Genomic DNA, 22,068 nt, shown 5'->3' on the forward strand with positions numbered 1-22,068 from the left:
TTAATTTTTTTATTTCATTATTTCTTAAGTCTCACGAGTTTGATCATGTAGACTCTAATCTATTTTTTCATTGAACAAAAAATACGAAATAAATTAAAAATTAAAAATACTGTGTAAAATTTTCGATTTTTTTCCTTTTTTTTATCCCTATTTCGTAGGTAGAATTTGAATTAATAGAGAACTTTTTTGTTTGTTAGTGTAACCTTATTCATACAGTTATGCACCTTTGGAATCTATTCTTCTAAAAGATTCCGGCTTTTGATTTATGGTTTTTAATAAAAAAAATTATTTCCATATTTAATTTATAACAAACACACCAACTCTCTATAATTATACATAACACACTCTTCTAATTCATTACAGAAAAAAAAAAATAGCCGCAAAAAAATGTATTGTGATTTGTATTTTGATGATGCCATATAAACACTAGAAAGCAACCTTTCCACATAAATCCAATGCACTAAGCCATTAGTTCTCGTTCTCAACGTCAATGTTCCTTATCATCATCTCTAATCTCTTGCCAAATAATCATCCAATTTTATTGGACTTTTTCTTTGGTCGTCTTAAATAATAACTTATTTCTTAGCATGTCACAAATGGCTAGTATTCATTTTCTTTCTAAATACACATCACCATATTAAATCTTTGACCTTGGTGTTTATCCAATTTTTTGGTATTAGATGTCGTAATTTCTTCACTAATGGTTGATTAATTTATCATGAACTCCATAACACAAAAAGCCACAATCCATAACTCATCAATGAATGAATGACAACGATTGAAGGCGAATGAATACTTTGCGACCTAACTAACAAAGATAAATGCTATTTGCGCACATTCAACTACTCACTCTCTCTCTCACACACACACCACCACCACCACCATGCAGCGATCCGGTTACGGCGCCGACGGAATATATAGGTCCTTGAGACCTTCCTTTTCCCTTCCCAAAACCACCACCTCCCTCACCTCCTTCCTCTTCCAAAACACCACCGCCACCTCTTCCTCCGCTTCCAAAACCGCCCTCATCGACGCCGACACCTCCGAAACACTCACCTTCCGCCAACTCAAAACCACCGTCGCCAAGCTCTCCCACGCCCTCCTCCGCCTCGGCCTCAAAAAACACGACGTCCTCCTCATCCTCGCCCCAAACTCCATCCACTTCCCTATCTTGTTCCTCGCCGCCACCGCCATCGGCGCCGTCGTGACCACCGCGAACCCTCTTTACACCGTGACGGAGCTCTCCAAACAAATCAACAACTCCAACCCGAAGCTCGTGGTCACAGTTGCAGAATTATACGAGAAAGTCAGATCCTTCAAGTTCGAATTGCCCGCAGTGTTAATCGGTTCCGAAACGACACCAGAAACAATCAATTATAGTCGTTTAATGGAAGAAGTGGCAGGGGAGAATGAGTTACCAGTAAACGACGTGAATGAAGACGATACGGCAGCGCTTTTGTATTCTTCGGGAACGATGGGAGTGAGCAAGGGCGTGATTCTGACGCACGGGAATTTCATAGCGGCTGCGTTGATGATTGGAATGGACGACGATTACGTGGACGAACTTGAGGGAGTAAACGACAGCGTGTACCTCTGCGTTTTACCGATGTTCCACGTATTCGGGTTGGCAGTTATCCTGTACGCGCAGCTTAGAAGAGGGAGCACGGTGGTGTCCATGAGGAGATTCGAGTTGGAGAAGTTTCTAGAAGGCATTGAGAAGCACAAGGTGACGAACCTTTGGGTTGTGCCTCCGATCCTGCTTGCAATGGTCAAGCACAGCGTTGTGGATAAGTATGACGTGTCATCGTTGAGAAGGATTGGTTCCGGTGCGGCTCCTCTTGGCAAGGAATTGATGCGAGATTGTTCCAACCGTTTTCCTCATGCTGCTCTCATTCAGGTCATCATAATATTACTATTAAACTCATATTTAAATTTTAATATACTCATAATCCAAGTTACCATAGATTGTCTAAGCTGCTAAGGTGTTTTTACCAACAATAACAAGTTCATTTAGGTCAAAGAGAAAGAACGAGTAGTTTAGGGTGAAGACTGAACAATTTGTGTGGACTAAACTAATTCCGTATTACAACTGTACAAGTCATTTACGCAATGCAACTTTGGTTGGTTGTGTGGACCATCTTGAGGCAAGAATTTTGTTGCTTAAAGTTTTTCTTTTTTTTCTTATGGTATTTTTGAAGCCCAATAGTCTTGACAGAGTTAATGGTTAATTTGTTACTAATCTAAATTTTATTTAAGAATTTGTGGTTCGTTAATGGTCTTCTATATATAAAATTAGATTTAACATTAGTTTAAGTATACGTGTGAATTGATCATTTAATTACTATATTAGATTTTTCTGGTCACTTGTTATATGGTTGAATACTTCTTTAATTATGTTACGTATACAATAAAATTAATTATTAATATTAAATATATATATTAAAATACAAAATATAACACGTGGCTGATTTTGGTATAAAAATAAATTTATGCTAATTCTTTGATATTGAATTAGTTTAATATTGAGTTATTAATGCTCTGATTTAGTATTTGTATCGTAATTTCAGGGGTATGGAATGACAGAAACTTGTGGCATTATTTCTGTGGAGAATCCAAGAGCAGGGGTTCGTCATAGTGGTTCAACTGGAATGCTAGTGTCTGGAGTGGAAGCTCAAATCATGAGTGTTGATACGAACAAGCCCCTTCCCCCTAAACAATTGGGTGAGATTTGGGTACGGGGTCCAAATATGATGAAAGGTACACATTAATTTCTTTATTAATTATTATATATTATGTCAGAGTCAGAGTCAGACTCGTTAATTTTTAATTTTATGTATACGATTACTTGGTAAAACAAATTTCAGGTTATTTTAAGAATCCAGAGGCTACAAGATCAACTATAGATAGCAAAGGGTGGGTACATACCGGAGATCTTGGATATTTTGATGAGGAGGGTCAACTTTATGTTGTTGACCGTCTCAAAGAACTCATCAAGTATAAAGGTCTTCAGGTACATAACCATCACATTAACTATAGATAATGAAATTATTAGTGATATTAAATAGGTGTTTGCTATTCATTATTGTGGTAATTAACTTTGTTAATATTAATATAGGTTGCACCAGCAGAACTTGAAGGACTTCTCGTTTCTCACCCTCAAATATTAGATGCTGTTGTCATCCCGTAAGTAACAATTAATATTTCATTATTATGCTGATAATTGGGTTAATTAATTAGTTTAATTTGTGTTTAGATATCCGGATGATGAAGCTGGTGAGGTTCCAATTGCCTTTGTTGTTCGTTCACCCAACACTTCACTCACTGAACAAGATGTTCAGAAGTTTATTGCTAATCAGGTTAATTAACATAAACATTGTTATTGCTAATCAGTTTTTGATAAACATAATTGATCCTATCTGAATGGTTGGAATGTGTGCATTGCAGGTTGCACCATTCAAAAGATTGCGAAGGGTGACATTCATCAACGGTGTTCCTAAGACAGCTTCAGGAAAAATACTCAGAAGAGACCTCATAGCAAAAGTACGATCCAAAATATAGAAAGATATTCTAAACCATTAAATTTTCATTGCACAAGCATATATTGATTTACACAGATTAAGTGTTGATTTATAACATTATAAGCACTCTGTACTAGTAGAAATAAGATAAACAAAATTTCAATTTACTTTGATAGGGACTTCCAATAAGGAGTTTCAATACTTCAATTAATTTTGTTTTTAAGGTCCCCAACGTTCTTGTATGGTTTAATAAATTAATTAATTCTTTCAATACCAAAATAAAGCTTGTTTTCTTCTTTTGTGTTTTGGTAATTACATAATAATTGGCATTCTTCTGGATATAATTTGTTTTGTTTAAAATATTGTTAATATGGAATTGTTGATTCTATGAATTGACGAAGTCATCATCGGGTAACTTGGATGATCATCAAATCACATTCCAATTTCTCCTCCAATTGCATTGCCTGAACTTTTGTGGAAACAATATATATTGAAAACTATAATATCAAGATGCAATATATATTAATTTCATATGTTTATGTGTGTAAAAATTTGATAAGCATAAGTACACAATTGTATAAAAATTGGTGTGATCAGATATTACAGTAAAAAGTAGCTACCGGCCCAAAAATTTCTTAAAAAAAGTTGTTAGAAAAATCAAAAGAAGTTACAAGTCATACACGAATAAAGAATCTAAGAATGAAATCTATATATACAAGTTGTATCTAAAGACTCAGCCTTGTTCCAACCTGTGTCAATATGTACGGAGAGTATACTCATATGGTTCTCTTTGTCGGGTACCACCACATCAAGAGAGAAGCTAGTAAAGATACTATGATACATAAGTTAATGATTGTTCAAATATAATCATTATTAATTAATAATATTAATTCATAGATAATGACACCAGGCCAGAAATTAAAGCTTAGAGATCAATCTTTTTGCAGTTTTGATGATCGATCAATCTTTCTCATGAGAAATGCTAATTAGTTAATACAAGAAAACATAAACTGTTAGTAATTAACTAATTAAACAAGCTACACTTATCAATAAATTTGTTATTAGTTGAATAACTAATATGACCATATTTAGTCGAAAACAAAAAGTTCAATTACAAAAAAAAAGAAAAGAAAATACTCTTTGAATTGACATGAACTCATGAGTTAAACTAGATTTAATATAAATTAAGCTAGTCTTGGGACAATAAATAAACAGCGGCTATTTTCATAAAGACGGGAAAATAATATTGTAAATTATTAAATGACTTATTTATATATTTAGTCAAACATAAGATAATAATTCATAATATCATATATATTCTCATGAAAATATTCGAAAGTAACCAACTAAACAAATAAATACATAACTTGTTTTTAACATAATACACAAATGATACAAATAATATTAGTAGATATTATAAAATATAAATTAAAGAAACTGAAGATAAAGATTACCTTTTAAGACCTTTGTATCCGAAGTGAAAATTGATGATCATAGCCAACAATCCATGGCATTTACCTGCAAATGCACCCGCACCTTAGCCATTTCCACATATACTTTATTATTACTTCTTCTTTTTTCTTTTTCTAAATTAAATGTTGTTGAGTAAAGAAAGGCCTATGGGAAAACCCAAGTAAAGTGCAGGTGCAAATGCAGATAAAGGCCACATATTGGTGCACGCAATTGTATATGGCGGCTAAGTGAAGGAGTGAAAGAGAGAAAGAAAGCTGAGATATGTGATCATGTGAATATGTGATTCCATTGGTAAGAAAGAATTGCTACTTAAATATATAAACTCGTGATCAGAATAATTGGTTACCACACGTGATTTTTTCATCATGTGACCCTAATAGTCATTTATGATATTATTATGATTTTTTAGGGTGGCAAATTAAATGTATTCGGTATTTATTATAAAAAAAATATTTTATACGATATGCTAATTACATATTTGTATTTATTTATATACTTTTATATATATTATTTTTAAAGTAATCAATTACTAAAATAGCTAAAATTCTTATAATTAAATAATTAAACTTTTAATGAATAAAAAAATTATTCACGACCAATATATTTTGTATTTTTATCTGTATTTTAATTGTAAATATAAATTTAATTTGGTTATATTATTTATAAAGTTTAACTATATTTCTATGAATTTGAGTTTAATTAAATATGAATCTAATTTAAATATATTTAAAATTATTGGTATTTTGCTAGACAGAATTAAATTTAGAAAAGTTGAATAAATCCAATGTTACTCGTATTCATTATTTCCTTGTTTTACTATATATCAATATCTAAAATAATTTCTAAAACATATGGGATGAATTAAAGAATATTTTTAACCAATTCGAGGAGACACTATCCATCTATCTAAAAAGGATGGACAGATTTAGTAGGTACCCTTCTCCATAGAATTTTCGCCAACTCCTTTAATGTAATTTTATAATAATTATAGTAGTATGCGAATGGAAAGGAAGATTTCAAATTTTATTCTTTTTTAATTTTGTCAAGATATTGTTAAATTTTAAAATTAGGATTTTTTAGTGGGAGTAGTTTAACTTTTATTTTGCCCTTTACTTCTGGACTTTAGTTTCTTTGTTTAATATTTTGTCGTATCTAAAAAATATTAAGATATGATTTGATTAATATATAATTTAAAAATTTGTTAATTAAAATTTATTAAATAAAATTTAGTTAAATATATTAAATTATATAATATTTATTTATTAATTTTATATAAAAATAAGTAAATAACCGTACGTTAGTTTTCATCTAATTATTAATATACTAGTTAGTTATTAAAATCCCCCCTTTATATTAGTTTCTGCAGGGGCAGAATTTAATTTTATTTTATTATATAAATATTTTTAACCCTCTTCTAATTTTTTATCTAATTCCGTCCCTGAGTTTCTGGATGAGTGGTGGCTAGCTATAAGCCTCAAAGGCAAATCTTTTGTGCTAATAAAGCAAAAAAGAGAGCAGATAAAAATGGTCATTAGAAGTTGATTTGATTATGATTTAGATTTAGATTAGATAAGGATCTGAGAAGATCTGTATTACTATTTGTTAGTGTTATGACGAGAAAGGTTAAAAATATCATAATTTATTATTTTTAATTATTATTTAGTTATTAATTTAATGTTTTTAGTATAATTTTTTAATTTAATAATATATTTTACTTTTTATTTTTAAATATTAATAAATAATTAATGACAAAAAAATAATAAATAAATTGTGATGGTTTTCTATTATTTCCGGTGATGTGATATATATCTTCAAACTAAAGTAAGAAAGAGCTACCTGTCAAAGGAAAGAAACTAGCTGTGCACCCGCATGTCCGCCACACACAGCCTGGTCTACTTCCACGTGAATCAAGCTTTTCTCAAAAACGTGTATGGTTCATACTTTCTTGGGAGTTGCCCCTGCTTCCTCTAAAATATCTAATTCCTTATATAAACTTTTTTATTTTTCATTGCTAGAATTGGAATTTGTCAAACATCCAACCAACTTTCATCTTTCAATAAGAATGTGACTTAACAGTGCATATCCACCAATAACCATTAAACATGACTGAACTGCTTAATTAATTAGCCTAATGTCTTTAAAATGTGTTAACAACCACTACTATCCTTTTTATCTTTTGGATGTGATGTACCACAAGTGTAAAACTCCCATATCCAATATAAATACAGAGAGAATTCTGATTGAATGGATATAATTCAACTCTAAAAATTAGTGTTCGAAATATATATGAACATATATTTGCAAGTGAATGGGTGGTCTAATAAAATTAGGTCAGATAATCTCTGATATTATATTTAAGTTGAAATTCAGTGTGTCTAATTTAACTCTAAAAATGAACTTATAAAGAGAAAGATTTTGTATTTATAAATAATTTGAAACTTGTAATATATATATATTTTTTGAACTAGTGCAAGATATTTGAAGTACTTAACTATTATGAGACTTTTAGATCACATATATCACTGTTGAGAAAAAGAGAAGAGAAGGGCCCTTGCAAGGATACAAATTTTTGGTGAAGTAACTATTCTTTTGGGATGAGAATAAATTGCTCCAAGGACACCTTACCGGCCCTAAAAAGAAAGAGTTTTTGTTGGATTAAGGAGAGCCCTCTTTAATATGTTTTTGGGTGAGAGAACTGCTTTACATATTGGGCCTATAATGATGGGCCCAAATTAAAGGAAGCGGTGGGCGTGGAAGCGCAAGAGCAAAGAAGTTTCTACTATGGCGACTGGCGTTGGGTACTTGGGCGTCAAGTCAATGATAAATAACGAAATAAGGAAGGAAAGTTGAAAGAGATGGGAAGAATGTTACGCCAAGAGTCCAGCGTGGCCCCGTGGGTAGTATCTTACACGCGCCAGCACTGTACTACACACTACACCCCTATATATAGCGTTATAGCTACCACAACACTCTTACACTCACTCAACTCAGAGTAACCACCAGAATGGGCGAGGAGGTACACATTTTTAAATTCTGTAAAATAATGAATAATTTATTTTATTGTGCTGTAATTTGAATTTGATGTTGCAGAAGAAGAAGAGCGAGGGTGGAGAAAACAATGTCGTGTTGAAGGTGGATTGCAGCTGCGATGGCTGCTTTTCCAAGATCAGACGCTGCCTCCGCTCTTACCCCGGCGTCGACAATGTCAAGGCGGAGACCGACACCGGAAAGATAACCGTCACCGGAAATGTTTCAGATCCCGCCAAAATGAAGGAGAGGCTTGAGAAGAAGCTCAACAAGAAGGTGATTCTTATCTCACCTCAGATCAAGAAGGACAAAAACAACAAAAATGGCGACCAGAATAAAGAGAACAAAACCGACGGCGATAACAAGGAGAAGAAATCCAAAGAGAAAGAGGTCAATAACAGTGCCAGCCCGTCATTTTTCTTTTTCATTTTCTACTTTCAATTCAATTTGATTATTATGTTGTAACAGACTCCGGTAATGACGACGGCGGTTCTGAAGGTGGCGCTCCACTGCCAGGGATGCGTCGACAAAATCCGCAAAACTGTCTCCAAAACCAAAGGTATTTATATATCTATACACACACTATTATTAATGAATTGATTAATTAATGGAGTAATTAGTGTTGATGTAATTTGAATTTGAATTTGCAGGGGTGAATGAAATGGAGATAAACAAAGAGAAAGAGACGGTGACAGTGAAGGGGACCATGGACGTCAAGGCTCTGGCTGCGAATCTAACGGAGAAGCTCAAGAGGAAGGTGGAGGTGGTCCCACCCAAGAAACCAGAGAACAAGGAGAACAATGGCGGTGGTGAAGGCAAGAAGAACAAGGGTGGTAATAATAATAATAATGAAGAAATGGTGATGATGGAGGTGAATAGAATGGAGTATATACCATCTGCATATGGATATGGATATGCTCCTGTTGTGCATCCACATCATCATGGCGGTTACAGCTATATGCCTGTGTATACGTACCCGGAGCAGTTTCACTTGCATGCACCGCCACCACCTCCTCATATCTTCAGTGATGAGAACCCACATGCTTGTTCTCTCATGTGATGTCATCATCATCGTCACCATGCTTATTATGCTCTTTAGGGATACCCAATAGGGACTCTGTTTTCCTTTTCAATGCTTGTGAGTTGTGATTAAGAGTAACCAATAGGATTTGTTATTACCTATAATGCCATTGTAAATGACAAAAAAAAGGAGAATCTCTATAGTCTATACTCTTCCTCTCTCCCCCACTTCCACAGCTGTTTAATTTGCTAAGAGAATGTAAATTGGTTAAAAATATATATATTATATGTGGAATCAAATCAATGTCTTGCAAGTTGCAACACGAAGGTGCTACCAATGTTCATCAAGCTCCGCATCCGATAAATTAAGATAAACAATAATAATATTCAAAAAAGGTTATGGAAATAGAGAGAAAAATTAAACTATTAGTAGTGAGCTTTTATGTTTGTGAAGAGGGACGAGAATTAGAAGTAGAGAGTAAAATAGAGTTCAAAGTTAATGGAGATTGAAGGGGCATGGGATGTGGCAATGGTGCATGTCCTTATTAGGTGAGCAATACGGTTGTCCTTGCTATTTTGCTTTCACAATTTTGTCCTATTCCTTTGGGGCCAGGGGCCACTACCCTGAAGCCAGGTTCGTTAGTGGATTTTAAAACTGTCCTTTACTCCATTCCCTTGCGCGGTGCGCCTCTCTCTCTTTTACATATCATTCATAGTTGTCCTTATTCTATCTTTTCTTTTTTCACTGCTTTTCTTCCTATATTTTCTTCCAATTTAATTTGGATCTTTTCCTATTGATTTCTAAATGCCCCCCACCAACACGCTACTTTGATTTTCATTCATTCATGTGCCTTGGGCTATGGCTATGCTGCTAACTCAATCAATTCCATATTTCATAGTATAAAATGACTTGCTTAGATTTTGACTCGTTGCTCACCACTTCAATTTTAATTCATGCAAGCAAAAATAACTTTGGGCCATAAATTCTCATTTTATCATGTAAATTAACCTTATGATTTTTTTTAGTCTAAAGAGCAATTTCATTTGTAAATTTATTTTTAATTGTAAATCGAACACATTCTAATTATTTTCTTAATCCAAATTAAAAATTAAAAAATGAACACTTTTAAAGGAGTAAAATTTTATAGTTTTTAATTACTATACTAGATGTGGTAAATTATTGACTCGTATGATTTAGCTTTAATTTTTTTAAATCAAATTAAAGATAAGTAAACTCGAACCCACGACCTTTTAGGTGAGTATGGAAAGATCACTATGCCATTTGAGTTATAATTCATTGGCGACTCATATACTTTAATTAAAAAGTAAAAAAATACCATTTAATGAAAGATTCAATAATATGTAGAAAACCAAAATTATGCTAATTTTCAATATTGTATATTTATTTTCAATATTCATAATACATTACCCCATCACTCAAGCAATGAATTTGAAGACATGTGAAGTTTGTCCATAAAATTCTCTAGCAAAGTAACATTTCCAGTGTGTAAAATATTTATGAATTTATCGACAAGAAGAAAGACACGGGTGGCATTCAAAAATTGACACAAATTTATAGATGATGATTATGATTCATTGATTTATGAATGAGATGAACAATTTTTTCCCTTTCTCCTTTTAACATGAATGAGAATATTTTATTCTTAGCCACTATTGTAATGTGGTTGTATCATTTTTCAGAATTATTTTAGTCAAGATGTAAATGTACCATACTTCTAACTTCTAAGTATGGCCAAACACGCTCCATATATATAATATCAATCATATTTATGAATGTCTTCAATATGTGGAGTACATTATAATTTTATTTTCCTCAACAGACCCATATATATAATTAGCACTAATAAAAGTATATAATTAAGTAATTTAGTGTAATGATTATGAAATGACTCGTGAATTGATCTCTGGGTTCGTTTATTATCTGGAAACAAGTGAAAGTTGATGAGTTACATTATTTTTTTAAAAGTGACTATTTACGTCAAAATATTTTTATACAAACATGATAACTAAATTTTAAAATATATTATATTAAACAATTTAATTAAACATAATAATATATATCTAACGATTCTTAACTATTATTTTTACGCAAGAAATTATTTTGGTTTGTATGTGCTACTCATAAGGGATCATGATGGTGCATATTGGTTTTATGCATGGAATGTCTTTGTGCTATATATGATATGATGATGCTAAGAAGCTTACGATACCTTGACCATCATATCCCCCTCTCTTTGATTTTTGTCTAACTTTGTATGGAAAGAAACAAGAACCTTCATTTCAAAAAGTATTTATCTATACTTATATGTGTTAATCATTATATTAGAAAAAAGGGAAAAAGAAAAAGAAGAATGACTACCTTTCGCTTTAATATTTTATCATGAATATTGCAGTTATAACTTTGTGAATGAGAATTAATAAAGACAACCCTTTTGAACAAAACTAGAATATTCTGATATTACTTGCTAAATGGAATTTTGAGGTAACGTTTGTTTTGAGTCTAAAATTTCAGTATTTTAATATTTTCAAAAAATAGAGACACAAAAAACTAAAATTTTTAGAGATGGAGACTAAAACTTTAATAATATTTTATACCTAAAATACTTTCATTTTAATTAATTAATTTTAATTTTACCCTTTGTGCAAATTAAATTAGAGTTTCATTATTATTTCAATTTCTGTCTTACATTTTACACCAAATAAAATACTAAAATTTATTTTAATTTCTGTTTCTTAATCTCTATCTCTTAGTCTTAATCTTTCTCTCTCTGTCTTTTCACCAAACTACTCCATGAGACAAGTTAACCGCAAAATCAAATGATGAAATATGCTATCTTTGTATATTATATAATAAAATAAAATAAAAGGCGTGCTCATTTTTTCTTTCTCCTATCTTTGAGATTCCATGCCATGTCCATGTGATTAAAGTGCATTATTTACAGACTTTTATTTAACCGTAAGCTCTAAGACGTGATGAGCACGCACGCAGCCATGTGAGGATAAATAACCATCACATATATCTCAGAAGTTCACAATAATCAAGTTAAAAGTGATGAAAAGAAAAAGGGTAAACACATAAACTTTTCAAAAGGAATTATTGAGATACCCCCTTTTTTTCCTTGAAGATACAATTCATTATATTTTTATCACAAGTTTTAGAATATACCAAAGGTTTTCTTTCAGTCTCTCTTCTTTTGTGGCAGTCCTTTCTCTACTTCCCTGATACCAAAATTATTTAGAAGCAATGAAGTCAATTAATTATCTTATAAAACTTGAGAGCAATTAAGCCATCATCATATGTTGAAATTATTTGGTAGAAGCAAATGAGAAGTCAACAAAACAATTATTTGCAATTATTAGGGAGTTTTGTTTGGTTGAAGTAGTACCACATTTTATCAATGTATTCATAAACAATATTAATTAATTCAACAAATTAAATAATTAGTTTGGTTACTTAATAACCGGGACAAATAATGTTAGACATTGATCACAATGATGGCTACCTTGAAGGTAAGAAATGTCACAGACTCACACAGAAAACATGGTGGTGGAGCATTAAATAGTACTAACATCAAGGAAATAAATTAAATGCACCTTTTTAAAAAAAAAAAAAAATTGACAATGAAGTGAACTTTATTCATAGTTGAATTTCTCTCTTGGGGCCACACACTTTAAAGGGTCTGAAACTACTAAAAATATTCTTCTTCACTTATAAACGTGTAAATGTAATTTATAAAATTTTAGAAAAAAATGGTTGCGGGGTTACAAGGATTTGTTGTTCATTGTGTTAGCATATGAAACAGAAATTGATCCTTTTTAATTATTATTATTATTATTATTATTAGAAAATTTATCTATTTAACCTTATTTCTTTGCACTTAACACACATATGACCAAGTTAATTTTTCTTATTAAGAGGAGCTTGTGAACTTTTGCCTCCTTGTCCTTTCTTTTGTGCAGAAAGCAAGAAAGCCAAAAATCCGAAACCTTTTTGCTTTTGCTTTTAACTGCTTCCCCAGTAACAATAGTAATTCATCATAGACAATATTAACTGAAGTTGAAGCCTTTTCATTTTTATCTACTGTACCCTAAGTTCTTATTTATATTCATTTTATTCAAATTTTCATAGTGAATAGTGATTGATGAAGAAACAAAATTGATGGCTGAATATGATAATTGTCGAACAGAATCATTGCCTAGTTTTCCTTATCTTCTTTAACAACCAAAGAATCTCAATGGTCGATAAAAATAGCTACAATTAACATAAATAATTGAAACTTCAGATGACTATGAAATTAAGTAACTTGCAGTACCGGTTGTGGATTCAATCAGTGTGTGGAAAAAAATACCTGTCCAATATATTATGTTGAAACCGTGTAACATCCAAAGTTTAATGTCCCCTCTTCTTTTCCATAATATCATTGGAGTCTACTGTTATACATTGACTTTAAGTCAAAAACACTTTGAGAGGAATCTACTGACTTTTTATACCAAATTGGAAGATAGAAAACAAAAACATTATAAAGATAATCCCAATTCCAAAAGTATTTACTTACACTTTCTTAATAATTATACAAATTAGAAAATAAAATCTTTTAAAATACCACTATCTTTCATAAAACGAAGTTAATGTCACTTAAATAAATAGAGAAGAGCTAATGATTTTTGCCAAATTTCAGAGAAAATCAATATAAATTGCCATTTGAAAAAAATTAAAGTAATTTCAGAGGCAGGAAGGGATGAAATACAATGCTGGTCCTTTAATTTGGAAGTTAAAAAATTTCCATGCTGCCTTAGAAAAGTCCAAGAGACAGTGGTCATGGTCAGTCTTGGCTGGCTCTTTGAATATTATATTAATTAGCAACTTTACAACTTACAAATAAGTCTGGTCAACTCTATGATTTTTGTCTATAACATATTTTCATGAAAGACTCAATAAAACTATAGAGTGGTGCAGGGTAAGCACTATAAAATGTAAACTGTAAACACTGAAACTTTGTATGATGGACTTGGACTTGTTATGATATATATATATTTTTTCTTTGTAGGTATCATTACCTATTTTTGTTTGGACATAAACTTTCTGTGAGTGATGCACCTACTAAAGTATATGCATGCCAAATGAGAGTGGCAGCCCAAAATACAAAACTAAGTGACAAAAATGACAGCATCTAGTACACGTTATTCTGATTTACTATCAATATAACAACAGAAGATAGGCCTGAACAAAAACAATGAAAAACAACAGAAGATAGTCAAGATAGGTGTATTTGTATATTGCAAAGATGTTCTTAGTATTGAGTCACTGCATTCCTATATTATCATTGGCATACAAATACATTCTAATATATTTATAAATATGCAAAAGACATATGAATGGCTAGGAGAAGAATCGTTACCAATTACCATCATCTTCATCTATGAGTTTAACACCATTGTTTTTAAGGGCATTAACAATAGTCCAAACCTTGATTTGGCTCTTAAATCCCTTCTTCTCTATTTCCTTGGTTACGTTGAGATGAATTCCTCTTCCTTGTCCATCCTTAACTCTCTCAACTTTGAGCCGCATGGTCAATACCTCCCCAACAACAGCAGCTGCTTTTGCATTGCATGACCGGCCGCATTCAAGCGACTGTTTAATGTAGTGTTCCACAGTGGAGGAGGTTGCTACAATATGACCATGGTTTCTATCCACCACGTTTGCCGTAATGTGTTTTAACGATATGAATATCCTCAGGCCTCAGCAAATACTGCTTTGAAACAGTCATTCTTCAATTATCAAATGGCAGATAGTAAATTAAGCACACAAATTAGTTTAAATAAAAACTAAAGGGAGGACTGAAAGCAATGCTACACATAATGAAAGGAGAAACTAATGTCTTGATTGCAAACATGAAGGATACACCACCAAGTCTGAAATTTTACATAAAAGCAAACATTTATGCATAACAAAATGAAATGTCTCAAGATGCATCACAACATTGAGACACCAAAATTTAAAACCATGAGGAGCAGTTCAATGAGCGTGACATAACAGAGTAAATATATCAAACTATGGAAATCTCAAATATGAATATAACATGTCACCTAGCTTATGAACATTGCCCAAAGAGGTAAACAAGTAATCAACCTTTAATCAACTTATTCAATTACGTTGAAAAAACCACAAAACTAGAAATCAAAGAGATCAAGGAATGATGAGAGTAAGGAACCATTATTTTAAGCAGCAACCATGAGCTCACTAAAACAATAATCCACACAATAAACTCATTTGCGAAGTACATGTAGTTCAGGCATTTTATCAAACATATCATGAGCAAGTAAATAAAATGAAACTCTTACCCGTAGCACTTGAAAAACTACCAAAACTGAATAACGAATTATCGAGAATCTAATGGCTCAAAACTCAAAAGCTGGAGATTAACAATGGACCAAAATTGGGCTTGTTCTGGGGCTTAGGCCCAATTTTCTATTATTGTCAATGGGCCTATCTAGAAGTGAAGCCCAATGAAAAAGGATTTTTAAACTCTACTAGCTTCTCCGTGCCTAAAAAAATCAGAGCTGAAGAGTGGTGTAGAAAGGTGCCACCTCAAAAAGGTTTTGTTGACTTTCACTTTTTTCTCTCACCTGTCAGAGTCCTACACGCAAATCTCAAAGCCCAACCTCACTATATAAATACTCCGAAAAACTTAAACAGAAGAAACCTCAAGAACCCTAAATCCCGCATCTACGCGCTCATTCATTATTCATTTCGATTTCCATCTCTATCTAGATCTAAATTTTTCATCGAGCTTCAGGTTCGTATTTCCGCGATCTAATCTTTTTCTGAGGAATTGAAGATCGGAAGTTTTTTGTTTTAATTTATGAATTAATTTTTTTGTGTGATATGCAGGAATTGGAGATTGAAGATGGTGTCGGACGCAAGCAAGAAGAAGGCTGCGCAGAAGAAGATCGCCGCCGCAGCTAAGAGAGGCGGCAAGGCTGCTGCTGCCGCGGTTGCTTCCAAGGTGGCGGCGGTTGACGCTCATAAGGCGGCTGTTAAGGTGGCGAATGAGATCGCCGACCTTCGTATATCGGATCGTACTTGTACTGGTGTCCTCTGCTCCCATCCTCTGTCCAGGGATATTCGGGTAAGTAACAAACACTAACCAACTTTTCAACCATCAATTTTATTTATTTTTCATATAAAATAATAATTGGAATTTCATGTTTCCTGGAATACGCTTAAAGGAATATTCTGTGTAATAATTAAGCTGTATGCATGTGTCTTGCAGTGTTATTTTATTGTTAATTAATTGATAAAATACGCTTTGGAAGTTTTGAACTATATGGTGATAAGATTCTATCGAGTTTGCATTCTTATAATGTCATGCCTTTTGTATTTTGTGTCTTTTTTTTTTGTTTTGATTAAAAGGAAATAGTTAACATAAAATGTGAAATTACAAGAAGTGTGGGATAAAAGGAGATTGAAAGAGGTAGATTACCCTGATTTTGTTATTGAAATGTATCCGTGGGCGGTGCATCCTTTAGTTTGTCACTTACACTGTATATATAATTCTTTTATCTTTGATAGAAATTGAAAATGGGACAGAAAACATTTGTTATCGTTTCTCTGAGCTATTAAAAAAGGACCCAGCAACCATTTCGTATGCTGCTTGTTCTAATATTTATTGTTAAAGAATATGTTACATTGAGCTTCTGCTACATGTGTTTCGAAATTTACTTTTAGCAACTGAATGTTGTTTTCAAAAAGTATGATATTTTAACTAGTGTTTTCTATATATTAAAAAAGAAGCACTACCAAATCAGTTAGCTAAACGATGATTTTTTTTTTCTCGACCTTCTAAGAGAATTTTGGCCTGGGTTATTCAGTTGAAACTATTGGCTTACTTGTGTATGCATATTGGCCATTTCTTTCGTTTAAAAGGGGAATAGGGAATACATGTCAATAAACCTCATTAATTAATGATGCAGATTTTCTTGAGCAAAATATACCCAAAAAGAAAAAAGTTATCAAGTTTGGTAATGCTTAATTTCTCTAAAACTTGGTAGATATTCCCGGTTTAGTGTGTCTTACTTCTAGCTTATTGTTGCTAGCGTGGGTGCATGTATTTGAGCGCCTAGCCGAGCAGCTGGGTCTGTAGCATGGGCATTCTACCATGTTGGCAGGGTCAATAGCTTGGTTCTCCTTTCTGAATGTAACCAATTACTCACCTATTACAAATTCTTTGGAGGTAGGTAAAATTGTAATATTGTGCAGTAAAAGGATGTTTCTGCATTATTAAATATTAATTAGAACTAGTTGTTAATAAGCTGGAATCATGAGCAGTATACTAATGCATTTCTTTGTGTTTTTATTACAGATAGAATCTCTATCGGTTACATTCCATGGACATGACCTAATAGTTGATTCTGAATTGGAGTTAAACTATGGAAGGTTTGTTGCCTGCCTTCACCTGATAGGCTTAGATATTTTACTGTCTGTGTAACTGGATTCTTACTGATAGTTGCGAGTACTCTAAATTTCTTTCAGACGCTATGGTCTACTTGGATTAAATGGATGTGGAAAATCTACTTTGCTTACGGCAATAGGTTGCCGTGAACTGCCGATTCCTGAGCACATGGATATCTATCACCTTAGCAGGGAAATTGAAGCCACAGATATGTCTGCATTGGAGGCAGTCATAAACTGCGACGAGGAAAGATTGAAGTTGGAAAAAGAAGCGGAAGCTTTGGCTGCCCAGGTTTGTTTTAAGTAGTAAGGCAGCTGACTAGTACCCCATTTGTTACGTTATTTGGATGCGTTGCTAACTTTCTCCAGGTGACTTTAATTTCAGGATGATGGTGGTGGTGAAACTCTTGAACGGATTTATGAACGATTAGAAGCCCTAGATGCAGCAACTGCAGAAAAGCGTGCTGCTGAAATTTTACATGGTCTCGGTTTCAACAAGGAGATGCAAGCAAAGAAGACACGTGATTTTTCTGGTGGCTGGAGAATGAGAATTGCACTAGCTCGAGCTCTATTTATGAACCCAACCATTCTTCTACTTGATGAACCAACCAATCACCTTGGTATCCTCCCTCTCCTGCAATAATTCCCCATTTGTCTTGAATGGAGAAAATTTTGTCAGATCGTCTTGTGTTATGCACTAAAATGGTCATGATAATCATCTTTCTTGCATTATGTAGGTTCACACTGAAGTTTCTCTTGATGCTTTATGTGTATGTTTTAGTTGTTGCTTTTAAAAGGCATATGATCATTAATATATCATTTGCATGTTTCATTATCTAATTCATATTCCTTATGGATTGTCTTGTTATATATGGTCACCTTATGGAAGATTTCTCCACCATCTGCTCATGTCTATTGCGTAACTTAATCAAATTAAAATTAGGCTTAGACACATATCTAGTAGCACAGCTGGTAGAATATTATTTGAAGGTAGCTAGGTCAAATACTTGCTAATTGTCATACATCAAGTTCACTTTTGCATATCATTGTTTTGATTGGCTCGTATAAATTATTTATCTTTTGTGTGTGCAGATTTGGAAGCTTGTGTATGGCTTGAGGAGAGCTTGAAGAAGTTTGACCGTATACTGGTTGTGATTTCACACTCTCAGGACTTCCTTAATGGTGTCTGCACAAATATTATCCACATGCAAAACAAAAAACTAAAGCTTTACACCGGTAACTATGACCAGTACGTTCAGACTCGTTCTGAGTTGGAAGAGAACCAGATGAAGCAGTACAAATGGGAGCAAGAGCAGATTGCCTCAATGAAGGAATATATTGCTCGATTCGGCCACGGTTCGGCAAAACTAGCTCGCCAAGCACAAAGTAAAGAGAAAACACTGGCTAAAATGGAACGGGGTGGACTTACCGAGAGAGTGGTTAAAGACAAAGTCTTGGTGTTCCATTTTACTGATGTGGGAAAACTTCCCCCTCCTGTTCTTCAGTTTGTTGAGGTGACGTTTGGTTATACCCCTGATAATCTCATTTACAAGAATATCGACTTTGGTGTTGATTGTGACTCTAGGGTAGCCCTGGTTGGACCCAACGGTGCCGGAAAGAGTACACTACTGAAACTCATGACGGGTGACTTAATTCCCAATGATGGCATGGTCCGGCGTCACAACCATCTTCGAATTGCTCAATTTCACCAGCACTTGGCTGATAAGCTGGACATGGAGATGTCTGCACTCCAGTTTATGATGAAAGAGTACCCTGGAAATGAGGAAGAGAAGATGAGAGCAGCTATTGGGAAGTTTGGGCTGTCAGGTAAAGCTCAGATAATGCCTATGAAGAACTTGTCTGATGGGCAGAGGAGCCGTGTGATATTTGCATGGCTAGCCTGGAAGCAGCCTCATTTGCTACTCCTGGATGAGCCAACTAATCATTTGGATATCGAGACAATTGACTCATTGGCCGAGGCATTGAACGAATGGGATGGCGGCATGGTGCTCGTTAGCCATGACTTCAGGCTCATAAACCAGGTGGCCCATGAGATATGGGTGTGTGCAAATCAAACTATCACCAGATGGGATGGTGATATCATGGACTTCAAGATGCATCTCAAATCACAGGCAGGCTTATCTGACTGAAGTTGATAGGTGCTGGGGCATGTGCTATTGGCTCGGATTTGGTGCTGCCATTTGAGTTGCGGAGTTACTCAAGGCGGATGAATGATGATGAAGTTCAATGACAGATTCGGTGCATAAAACCTTGCAATATTTTTTTGTTGCCAAGATGTCTCTTCACCCCCTTAAAATGGCGCTAATATATAGGATACTGTTCTCTTAATATGATTTAATTGCTTGGCTTTTTGCCAGCATGATAAGATGGTATGGTATCTTAAGTATTAGATATGATCCCCATCTGAATCACGCATGCGCTTGTTCTATATATGATATATGTTAAGATATTATATGTTGTACCGAGATATTATGGTATTTTCTAATAATAACTGTTAGACTTCGTCCCATCCTTCTTATTGCTGGTTTTGTTTTTAAGGATACAAATGAGTATATTCCTAGGCATTCCCAACTTTTGCGGACTTTATTGAAGAATTTCAGGATACATTACCTCTAATACATGCACATTGAATTTCAGGATCATAATGTGACAGCAATTTCAATAACCTGTCACCAAACAAGTTTTCGACATCTGAACGAATGCTAGACCAATAATTTAACGTTAATTGCAAAGATTTCTCATATTTGATCAACGCTTTATAATGAGATATAGTATTTGAACATACACCATCTTATTAAAGTGAATAATAGCATCAAAAGTTGAAACTTAAAAGTACTAACATATTTAAGTCTCAAACCTGATATTGGACAAGGATATAGGCCTTTTCATTCTAGATCAAATCCTCTCTGGCACTGCATATTAGAGAAATACAATTTTAATAGGTGCTAAAACAGAAGCAAAATAGGACATATATATGTACTAGGAAAATTTCTCTCCAATTTTCTATATCCATTAGAAAACAAAGCCTATTAAGAAATCAAGATTTACTTTTCATCTTCCTCTTTCTCCACTTGATGATGAGCCAGTAAGGTCTCAATGTCACTAGGGTTGCAAGGAATGGTAATTGCACCAAGCTGATCAAAACCATACTCTTCAGCTGCTCTCTCCAACAAACTCAAGAATGTAGGGTTTCTCAAACACCTCAATGGCACCAAGAACCTCTTTGGTCCTTCAACAGTAGCAATCACAGCGAAATGGCCTTCTTTCACATATGATGAGCTTGGTTTATTATTTTTACCTACTAGTAATAACACAACTTTATGAAGCTTTTCCAACAGAATCTTGAACTTCAACATGCCACCACTTAAACCCTTTTTTTTGTTGCTGCTGCTACTTCTATTTCTTGCTGTCACCTCAGCCATAATCATGATCATGTAATATGATATCTATATATTTGTGCTGTAGTGCACTATATTATATTCCCTTCTAATTGAAATTGTATCTCTATCTATGTATGTATGTGTTATTTTTGTGAACTTTATAAGATATATATAATGTGTGATGTGAAGAGCCAATAAAAAAAGACATAGCAACAGAAGATAATATTGTTTGGACAATATTGAGTATAATGCACAGAGCAGACACGAAAAACATGCTACAATTAGAAAGTTAGCAGCAACACATGTAATTGAATCAGAATATGGTGCAATGTATCCATGTCTTTCATTTTATCATGTTAAGAGCCTCTTGTCTTATCTTCCTTGACATGTCATTTCAGTTGTTGCCTATGAAATTATTCATATAAGATTATAATTAATGAGAAAAGCACACCTTCCATGCCACCTTACATTGATTAATAAACATGTTTAATGTTAGTTTGATCAATTGGGTTGATGGGATAGTCCATCAGATGATTAGTCTTAATATGATCTAATTAGATATAGCTAATTGTAGGCAGAATTAATGTACCTTTAGGCTCATTATTACCAAAGTCTTTGATGGGAGCTTTGGTAACACAATAAGTATAACTTAGATGTCAGATTTTCTATTTAGCTCTTCTATAATCATTTACCAAAATTAAAGAGATATTATCAATAGTTATGTTATTCAGTTTTCTATGACTTACCACCATGAATAACTTCTTAAAGAAAAATTACATGTAGAGAGAAATTAAGATAATACACAAATAATTGATGTTCTAATATCATATATTAAGAGACCTATCAACAATATGGCGGATAAAAATCTTTTTTATATGATAGAAACTCATGCAGTTATTTTCACTGAAGTTGCTAGTTGAGAACCATTAATTGATTTAACATGTATGACTAAATTGTTATCTAACGTCTGTCAACTATCAACTTTTCACATAAAAATAATTACATGTGAATTTTTACTGTCATATATATTGTATCTCTCAAATATTTATTTTAAATTAAATAATGCTCATATAAACTTGTCTATGAGTGTGTTTCTTTTGCGATGATATATATAATTGTGAATGAATAATATATATTACGTACGTATGAAAATAGT

The 22,068-nt window shown here is 33.2% G+C and overlaps 4 protein-coding genes across 6 annotated transcripts; 3 read left to right on the plus strand and 1 right to left on the minus strand.

Annotated features, from left to right (window-relative positions):
- The first annotated feature begins 667 nt into the window (after positions 1–667).
- On the plus strand, positions 668–3,812 carry LOC107476481 (probable CoA ligase CCL7). Its single transcript, XM_021137218.2, has 6 exons — positions 668–1,897; positions 2,568–2,757; positions 2,865–3,010; positions 3,116–3,183; positions 3,254–3,356; positions 3,445–3,812. The coding sequence occupies exons 1-6, from the start codon at positions 884–886 to the stop codon at positions 3,556–3,558; spliced, it is 1,635 nt and encodes a 544-aa protein (XP_020992877.1). The 5' UTR covers positions 668–883; the 3' UTR covers positions 3,559–3,812.
- Positions 3,813–7,898: 4,086 nt separating this feature from the next.
- LOC107476482 (heavy metal-associated isoprenylated plant protein 3) lies at positions 7,899–9,338 on the plus strand. The gene is made up of 4 exons (XM_016096308.3): positions 7,899–8,007; positions 8,082–8,408; positions 8,487–8,577; positions 8,669–9,338. The coding sequence occupies exons 1-4, from the start codon at positions 7,996–7,998 to the stop codon at positions 9,076–9,078; spliced, it is 840 nt and encodes a 279-aa protein (XP_015951794.1). The 5' UTR covers positions 7,899–7,995; the 3' UTR covers positions 9,079–9,338.
- Positions 9,339–15,718: 6,380 nt separating this feature from the next.
- On the plus strand, positions 15,719–20,041 carry LOC107476479 (ABC transporter F family member 1). 2 transcript variants are annotated; one of them, XM_016096305.3, is made up of 6 exons: positions 15,719–15,856; positions 15,952–16,189; positions 17,423–17,496; positions 17,593–17,803; positions 17,897–18,131; positions 18,604–20,041. In XM_016096305.3, the coding sequence occupies exons 2-6, from the start codon at positions 15,968–15,970 to the stop codon at positions 19,659–19,661; spliced, it is 1,800 nt and encodes a 599-aa protein (XP_015951791.1). In that variant the 5' UTR covers positions 15,719–15,856; positions 15,952–15,967; the 3' UTR covers positions 19,662–20,041. The 2 variants fall into 2 exon arrangements, with proteins under 2 accessions (XP_015951791.1, XP_015951792.1); XM_016096306.3 differs by lacking the exon at positions 15,719–15,856 and adding an exon at positions 17,157–17,293 and having other exon boundaries at positions 16,055–16,189.
- A 48-nt stretch (positions 20,042–20,089) lies between these two features.
- On the minus strand, positions 20,090–21,802 carry LOC107476503 (auxin-induced protein X10A-like). Of its 2 annotated transcripts, XR_008007002.1 has the most exons (3): positions 20,581–21,802; positions 20,390–20,444; positions 20,090–20,198 (listed from the first exon to the last, which is right to left on the minus strand). XR_008007002.1 is itself a non-coding variant. In XM_052258878.1 (2 exons), the coding sequence occupies exons 1-2, from the start codon at positions 20,964–20,966 to the stop codon at positions 20,423–20,425; spliced, it is 408 nt and encodes a 135-aa protein (XP_052114838.1). In that variant the 5' UTR covers positions 20,967–21,802; the 3' UTR covers positions 20,170–20,422. The 2 variants fall into 2 exon arrangements, 1 of the variants encoding a protein (XP_052114838.1); XM_052258878.1 differs by having other exon boundaries at positions 20,170–20,444.
- Between the last annotated feature and the right edge of the window lie 266 nt (positions 21,803–22,068).

The sequence above is a fragment of the Arachis duranensis genome, chromosome 3 (genome assembly GCF_000817695.3).
Source record: "Arachis duranensis cultivar V14167 chromosome 3, aradu.V14167.gnm2.J7QH, whole genome shotgun sequence".
NCBI classification, from domain to species: Eukaryota; Viridiplantae; Streptophyta; class Magnoliopsida; order Fabales; family Fabaceae; genus Arachis; species Arachis duranensis.

Excerpts from the sequence above, each read along its gene's own strand:
- LOC107476481 (XM_021137218.2), top strand. The coding sequence starts at position 884 with ATGCAGCGATCCGGTTACGGCGCCGACGGAATATATAGGTCCTTGAGA. Across the intron at positions 1,898-2,567 it reads CTCATGCTGCTCTCATTCAG|GGGTATGGAATGACAGAAAC; the intron begins GTCATCATAATA and ends TCGTAATTTCAG. Across the intron at positions 3,184-3,253 it reads TTAGATGCTGTTGTCATCCC|ATATCCGGATGATGAAGCTG; the intron begins GTAAGTAACAAT and ends ATTTGTGTTTAG.
- LOC107476482 (XM_016096308.3), top strand. Across the intron at positions 8,409-8,486 it reads AGAAATCCAAAGAGAAAGAG|ACTCCGGTAATGACGACGGC; the intron begins GTCAATAACAGT and ends ATGTTGTAACAG. Across the intron at positions 8,578-8,668 it reads AACTGTCTCCAAAACCAAAG|GGGTGAATGAAATGGAGATA; the intron begins GTATTTATATAT and ends TTGAATTTGCAG.
- LOC107476479 (XM_016096305.3), top strand. The coding sequence starts at position 15,968 with ATGGTGTCGGACGCAAGCAAGAAGAAGGCTGCGCAGAAGAAGATCGCC. Across the intron at positions 16,190-17,422 it reads CTCTGTCCAGGGATATTCGG|ATAGAATCTCTATCGGTTAC; the intron begins GTAAGTAACAAA and ends TTTTTATTACAG. Across the intron at positions 18,132-18,603 it reads TGAACCAACCAATCACCTTG|ATTTGGAAGCTTGTGTATGG; the intron begins GTATCCTCCCTC and ends TTGTGTGTGCAG.
- LOC107476503 (XM_052258878.1), bottom strand. The coding sequence starts at position 20,966 with ATGATCATGATTATGGCTGAGGTGACAGCAAGAAATAGAAGTAGCAGC. Across the intron at positions 20,445-20,580 it reads GAGAAAGAGGAAGATGAAAA|TGCCAGAGAGGATTTGATCT; the intron begins GTAAATCTTGAT and ends TCTAATATGCAG.